This window comes from Alligator sinensis, unplaced genomic scaffold (assembly GCF_000455745.1).
Source record: "Alligator sinensis unplaced genomic scaffold, ASM45574v1 scaffold442_1, whole genome shotgun sequence".
Lineage (NCBI taxonomy): Eukaryota > Metazoa > Chordata > Crocodylia > Alligatoridae > Alligator > Alligator sinensis.
The window spans coordinates 8178604-8186529 of record NW_005841829.1 but is presented as its reverse complement, the minus strand read 5'-3'; the positions used below and the strand labels follow the sequence as shown (position 1 = coordinate 8186529).

Here is a 7926-nt window from a genome sequence, read left to right as displayed (position 1 = left end):
TGTCCACTTACTCGCCATTCCCTGCAGCTCTTGGTTAAAACTCGCTGACCTTCTGCTAACACTTTGCCTCCATAGATACATTTAGCTACAATTAAAAAAAAATTACAACATAAATGTTTTAGCAGTAAATAGATGCAAGGCATAAAACACAAATAAAATCAATACGTACATACTGAGAAAGAGATGATATAGTCAGTGTTAATTGCTTTAATGCATTTTGCATTTAGTAGTAAATTCATTTTAAAAAATGGTTACCTCAAAGCACTGCACCACTCAAACTAACAAACAGAGTATTTAATGACCCAAAGTGGTAACAAGAATAGATCATTATACTCTAGCCAATTCATTAACAGAATCATTCACAACATTGATATTTTATAGATTAGCAACAGCATATTCATTTTATTATATGTCTGCATATAGTATAGATTCTGAAAGCACTTCAGAATCAGAAGCAAACATCAATACTTGTTTGTCAAGAAAATGGTATTCACATGGACTTCAGTTAAGACATCAGACTATACTTACGACCATATAAGGACAGAACCCGCAACTGTCCTGCCGGAATTGCCTCCTCAAAAATCAGCAAATACTACAGTCTACTGAGCCCATCAACTGAAGACACTGATGTTGGGCAGACAGTCTCAACAGACGCACAAAAACAAGGATGGCTCATGCAAAATTTCAAAGGAGGGATTCACAAAGCCTAAAAAATCCCACTAAATTTTATTTCCAGGAAAATATAATGGGTGTAACTATTGACTCGATTACTTGGATTGCTATTTGAAGGTGAAGTATATTGTGCTTTGATCCACCCCAACTTGCAGGGGTTCAACAAACATCTTTTGGTCACAAGTATCATTTTGGCTCATTATGGTGGCTGTTGCACTTATAGATTCATGGAAGATATACATACTAGCTCTCATTCCCAACTTCTAGGAAAGGCATCTCTTGCCCAGTTCGTCTTTCCTTAAAATGGACTGCATAGAAATTTTTCAAATCTGCTTCATAGCAAACAAAACTGGGAGCAGCATGCTATGGAGCCTGGGATTCCATATATTTTCCATTTACACTTACTGATTCAATCTTGGTCAACTGGCTCACTTATGCAACCAGCTGTTAAACACTTGATTGTTAACTTCAAGAGATGACTCAGGCCATATTTTTATTGCTGATGCTAAAAGACACATTGTTTTCATTATCCACCCACTTCCCATGTCACTATCATTCTTTAAGAAAACATCTATGGCCATACTGCTGCAGAATGCATGCAGATTTGCTACTCAGTCCCTTGGTAAAATTACAGGAGCCCAACAATGGTTTCCATACTGTCAGTCTGCTATCCATGGAATGCCCTGCATACCTGATGCATCTAAACTTCCTTCCTCTATGGCAGGGATTTTCAACCTTTTTGGGTTAGTGTTCCCCTGGAGGCCAGACACCTGTGGGGGGGGAAGGAGGGAGGGAGGGATTATGGCACACAGCCAGATGTCAAGTGGGAGGGGTGGCGCGCACTTGAATGTGAAGTGGCAGCAGCCACTGCGTACAACCTTCCCCCACCCCCCACATCCAGCCAGGCAGGCAGCTCCTGTGCAGGAGGGGTGGCGCGCACTTGAATGTGAAGTGGCAGCAGCCACTGCGTACAACCTTCCCCCACCCCCAACATCTGGCCAGGCAGGCAGCTCCTGTGCAGGATGGTCAGGACTCCATCTCTGCCTACCCATGCATATCCCCTAGGACTTTCTCAAGTACCCCCAGTTGATAACCCCTGCTCTATGGTGACATTTCCCTTAGATTTCTCAAACTAGAAATGAATTTACACTCTACCAAATATTCATTTGGTATGCACCTTGGTCCTGTACACTTTTTTCTAGCTGCCTGAAATAAATGTATGTGCAATTTGGTTAATAGGATAAAGTATACACATACAGTGTAGAAAGTCCCCCTGCTAGGACTCAGACTCCTTGGACTACCTGGTGAAGCCTATAATTCTTTCCATTATATGAAACAGTGCTCCTAAGTTCAGTTATCTCTTCTCTTGATTATTACCACAATGTGACATGAATCTGCTCAACTGCATGGAAGGAGCTAAAAATATGAGTCCTGTAATGATACTAACACTTTAGAAAATCCCCAAGTTGAAACAGCTGTACAATGAACATTCAAATCTTCTAGATGTTGCTTTTCAAGGAGGCGATTTAATGCATGTCCAATAATAGTCCTCTCTTAAAGATGTTCAAGAAAAATAATGAGACCTGCACATGCTTCTCTTGCTTCAGGTATGAAAGCAGTACTAAATTATTTAACTTTTGATTTCTGTAGCACCTTCCAATCCAAAATCTGACACGCTAAAATAATCCCCCAAATCTCCCAGATGCTGTCCAGCTTCTCAAAGTTCCTTTCTATGTTCATATGCTTAAAAATAATGCTCACTGAACACAACTAAGCCAGCTTTTCAAAAGAACTCAGCTCCCTTTATGAGCATTATTTTAGAAAACTTGGCCTTTCCAAAATGCATTCCTAGTTCCTTCAAAAAGTTAATACTGATTGTTGCTCTGCTCTCACTAATGAGAAAGAGTTGGCTGGGATTCTCTCTCTAGATTGCAACCACAGGACTGTTTTGGGAAAGAGGAGCTAAGATAATGTGTTTTTACTCTTTTCCTGCCATCACAACTAGCACATCTGCAGCACAGTGTTGGATTTACCTGGGATAGAAGAGAAAATTTGCAACCGAGAAGAAAGGCAAAGTTTTAAATACTAATATGATATTTTGCCAGATATTGTTGGGAGGGACCACAACAAGTTACAAAGGTGCAAAACAGAACCGCCCTAATTTTTAAGCCTCTGTGAACTTTAGATGTTAGACCTGATCTGTGTGTTAACCTGTGGATAAGAAAAGAAGCTGTTCAATAATCCAGCTGTACAATACTTTGGGATAGAAAATTAGAATTGATGATTCTGTCCAAAACTAAATGGGGAAATTGCAGAGAAATCAACACCTGCAATATAATGCTATTGAAAGCCTCACCTACTGCCACTGCTTACCCAAAAATGACTGGCTGTGGCCCTAGCTTATCATTCTGTCAAGGAGTTGGCATTCACAATCAATTTCAATCAACGTTTATACATCTTTTTCCATTGACTGACATGCTGAGTCCTTGTCAGAATAATGAGTTGAATTTGGTGCCAATCACTGACTAAAGGTGAATTTGATTGTTCAACTTTCCATTACAGAAGCAAAAATACAGTCTACGCAGGGGACTGAACTGGGGATTGAATCTACAATGTAGTGCTACAAAATTCCTATGGGACAAATGTTGGCTGATGTTTGCACTTAAATGCACATTAGAAAAAGGATGCCTAGAGTGATGCTTGATCCCTTGGAACCACAAAGAGAATCTTCCACAGATGTTCAGACTTGTATAACAGGTAACCCATGCCTCTGTTACTAGGAAGGTGGGGCAAGGCAAGAAACTCAGGGTTAGAAAGGGCAGTAAGTAGGAGCTGAACAGGTGGACTGAGCCAAGGCCTGAGACAAAGCCAGGTGGTTAATGATGTTATTATCTACAGCTGGCCCCTGGGTGCAGGAGATCCCATCATGTGACTGGAAGAAGGCTGGTTTGGGGCATATACACCTAGTCTTTGACCACATGAGGGGCCGTCTACCCTGGCTGCAGGAGAAAAGGGAGCTCCAAGGAGAGAGCTGGCTGCAGCAAGAAGCCAAGTCAGCACAAGAGAAGTACTCAGGGTCTGGAGGGATGGAAGCAGGCCAACGTGCAAAGTGGGGTTTGAGCCCCAGAGGGGTTTATGTTGAAGTTAGAACCAGTTAGGTTGCTGTTTTGTGTTTGAGCTTTTCTATCAAAGGATCAGGTGTGGCTATAGGGGATGAGGAGGCCACAAGTGAGGAGGCCTGGGTGGCACACCCCACTATGAGTGACAGAAGCTAGCCCCAAGCCAGAGAGCCCCCAGAAGGGACTGCTGCCAAGTCAGCACCAATGGCTGGGAGCTGAGGTCTTAGAGAGCAGACCAAGACTAAGGGTGTGGCCAGAGAAAGAGAGAGCCAAAGCAGTGACAGCTGAAGCTCCAACAGGTGCTTGGAAGCCTAAGAGAGCACTCTCTTAAAGGGGAAGCAATCAAGAGTGGGAGAGTACAGACCTCAGGTGGAACAGACTTAACCACCAAGGCAGAACTGCCCGTTGAGGGAACCAGTGAGAACCCCATACCCAGGGACCACCTCCCCAACAAACAAACATCAAAGTTGTAGCAAACAAAAGATTGGAGGCGAGGTGGGGCTAGGAAAGAGCCAGCAGGTGGGATGGAACATAGGGGGGCACCAGGTGCCAGGATGGCACCCCCCACCCCCAAAGCCTGCTATGACTTGTCATTCTTCTGTTTTTGATCATTCTCAGTCTTTTCCAGGCTCTCCAGCAGGGAATCCACTTAGTTTAATCTGAGTCAGCTCCTTCTTTATGATCATCACCTTTCAATTTGCCAGACTTGAAAGATGACTACTAATAATTGTTGGCCATTCTTGGAGTTGCAAGCCACTCTTCCCATGGTAGAAGGTAACTGCCTACCAAACATGAAGATGTTTTGAGGACACCATCATTTGGGCAATGGGAAGAGGTGTATCACCATACTCATGGTCCTGGATGAAAATTAGAATTCAGAGAGCCTGACTCACAAGTTTTACCGCATGAACACCCTGTCCCCACCTACCTTTTAGTACACCAATTATTGAAGTTCCAGTATTCAGTAGCGAACGGGGTAACATACAAGATGCAGATTAGGCTAGACAGGTGCAATTTTTGAGAGGATTAATGGCTGCCTATTTAGGGGGTAAAGAAGGGGATGAGAGAGAGAGAGTGAGTATCTGAGTGATTTCATCCTAGGATAAGAAAATGTTTTTCCTGTTTCTAATTATTCTTAAACTAGTCAAGAGTTTCAGTGATAAGTTTTAATTTTAAAAAGCTGCGTCTAGAATTTAAAGGAAGGAAAATGGTTTAGAAGGAAGAAATAAAGTCTGGGGTTCTCAAGCAAGACTCTCCATGTATAAAATGTCCTGGTCCTCTTGGAGATCACTCACCCTAAGGGACCATGACCCAAAGGGGAGGGGAGTTCAGGAAGAGCAGTTGCTCCTCAAGGGAGCAATCCTGGAAGCACAAGCAATGTTGATCCCATCTCAGAGGAAAGGCAGCAAAAGGACACAGCAGCCCCCTTAGCTCTGCAGGAAACTAGTGGACCTCCAGCAACTAAAAAGAAAGGCCTATAAAGGATGGAAGGCTGGATCCGCCCCAAAGGAGGAGTACTCTGCACTAGTCCAGACCTGTAGGGAGTGAACCAGGAAAGCCAAGGCTGCAACTGAACTCCAACTGGCTACACGTATCAAGGACATTAAAAAGTCCTTTTTTAGATATGTGGGGAGCCAGAGGAAAAGCAAGGGTAACACTGAACCCCTGCTAAATCATATGGGTCGACTGACAACCGACACCCAGGAAAAAGCCAACCTGCTGAATTGGTATTTTGCATCAGTTTTTCACCAGCCCCAAGGGACAGCCCTGCTCAGTACAATATGGGACAGCTAGGGTGAGTTAGAACTGCTACCCTCTATCAGTGTTGACCATGTGAAGGAACACCTTGAGAGGCTAGACACCTTCAAGTCAGCTGGCTCAGACAGCTTACACCCCAGGGTAGTTAAGAAGCTGGCAAGCATTATAGCTCGACCACTCACAAGGATCTTCAAAAACTCGTGGTGCTCAGGCAAAGTGCCCGAGGATTGAAAGAAGGCCAAGGTGGTGCCTATCTTCAAGAAAGGGAAGAAAGTAGATCTGGGGAACTACAGGCCCATCAGCCTGACCTCCATCCCCAGGAAGATCTTGGAGAAAATCATCAAAGAAACCATTCTTGATAAAGTGGCTGAAGGCAACTTCTTGAGGGATAGCCAGCACAAGTTTGTTGTGGGTAGGTCTTGCCTGACCAATCTCATCTCCTTCTATGACCAGGTGACATATCACTTGGACAAAGGAGAGGAGATTGACGTCATGTATCTTGACTTTAAAAAAAGTTTTCAATCTGGTATCCCATGATGGTCTTATAGAAAAACTGGCCAATTGCGGCCTCGGTCTACATCACAGTCTTCTGGCTGGGGAATTGGCTTCAAGGTTGGACCCAGAGAGTGGTAGTTGACGGAAGTCAATCATTGTGGTGCATCATGACTAGTGGGGTCCCCCGCAACTCCGTTCTTGGGCCTACCCTTTTCAACATCTTCGTTAATGATGTGGACATTGGTGTCAGAAGTGGACTGGCCAACTTCGCTGATGACACCAAACTTTGGGGAAAAGCATCCACACCTGAGGACAGGATGGTGATCCAGGCCAACCTTGACAGGCTCGGAAAATGGGCAGATGAAAACCTGATGGCCTTCAATGCCGAAAAATGCAAGGTACTCCACCTCGAGAAGAAAAAGCCACAGCATGCTTATAGGCTCAGCAGTGCTACGCTTGCTAGCACCACGGACAAAAGGGACTTGGGGATCATGATTGACCACAAGATGAATTTGAGCCGCCAATGTGATGTTGCATCCAGCAAAGCGAGCAATACTCTGGCTTGCATCCGTAAATGTTTCTCTAACAAATCCCAGCTTGTCGTCATCCCACTGTACTCAGCCGTGCTAAGGCAGCAGCTGGAGTACTGTATCCAATTCTGGGCTCCACAATTTAAAAAGGATGTGGAGAAGCTTTAAAGAGTCCAGAGGAGAGCCACGCACATGATCAGAGGGCATGAAAATAGGCCTTATGATGAGAGGCTGAGAGCTACAGGACTCTTCAGCCTGGAAAAGCACAGGCTCGGGGGGGGATCTGGTGGCTGCCTATAAGTATATAAGGGATGTACATCAGGATCTGGGGGAACACCTGTTCACCAGAGCGCCCCATGGTATGACAAGGTCAAACAGTCACAAACTTCTCCAAAACCATCTCAGGCTGGACATAAGGAAGAACTTCTTTATAGTCCAAGGCCCCAAAGCCTGGAACAGGCTGCCGCCAGAGATGGTACAAACACCTACACTAGATTCCTTTAAAAGTCAACTGGACGTTTATCTTGCTGGAATCCTGCGACCCCAGCTGAATTCCTGCCCCTGGGACAGGGGGCTGGACTCGATGATCTTCCAAGGTCCCTTCCAGCCCTAATGTCTATGAAATCTATGAAAGCAGTCAATGTTGAATATTCTTCTGGAATATCACATACAGCTTCTATTTGCAGTGGTGGTGAGGGAATGTCTTAACAAGGCCAATTGCAAAATGTACTTATCTTCCTGTTTTCCATGAATTTATTCTGAAATAATTTTTCATTAAATATCATAACTATGATTCCAGGCCTTATCAAGCTCATTTTTTTTGTTCTCATTTTAAAGAACAACCTTCCATCCTTAAATAAAGGGTCAACAAAAAATAAAAACCTGAGTCACTGCACTTCATTATGAAAAGTACAGACTAACTACTTTGCTCTAATTAATATCAACAGGGTTTAACAGATAAATAGAAGTAAGCCTCTTCTTCCTTTGCATAGGCACAAATGCAGGCATGGTTTTCTTCATGCCAACAGAATGAAGCAATATAATCTCAGAAATACAAAATGTTTCATTTTATGACCTAGCTAACTCTCTTTCAGCAAATAGCTACCACTATTTATTCATTTTTTTTATCCAAAGCTGACAATGTGACCGATGTTTTCTGCATTAATTTAACAGGACCTGTGAAATTCATAGAAAAAAAGTGTTCCTACTTTCAAAACAAGTATGACTCCAGTTAAAAACGGGATGGGAGGAAAAGATCAATGCAATGTACTTACACCTGCATATTTTGCAGCACTGGCCTCCCACATGTACTGGTAGAGCATCAGGAGAACAGTTGAGAGGGGGACAGGACA

At 43.7% G+C, this 7926-nt stretch overlaps 1 protein-coding gene across 1 annotated transcript in view; it reads right to left on the bottom strand.

Annotated features, from left to right (window-relative positions):
* The window catches only part of NELL1 (neural EGFL like 1), a 537948-nt gene that overhangs the window by 405943 nt on the left and 124079 nt on the right, over positions 1 to 7926 (bottom strand). Inside the window, exons 9-10 of the mRNA XM_025199761.1 lie at positions 7849 to 7926; positions 12 to 85 (exon numbers count right to left, since the gene is read on the bottom strand). The exon at positions 7849 to 7926 is cut by the window's right edge and continues 49 nt beyond it. Coding sequence (XP_025055546.1) covers positions 12 to 85; positions 7849 to 7926 — 152 coding nt within the window. The remainder of the gene's footprint in view (positions 1 to 11; positions 86 to 7848) is intronic.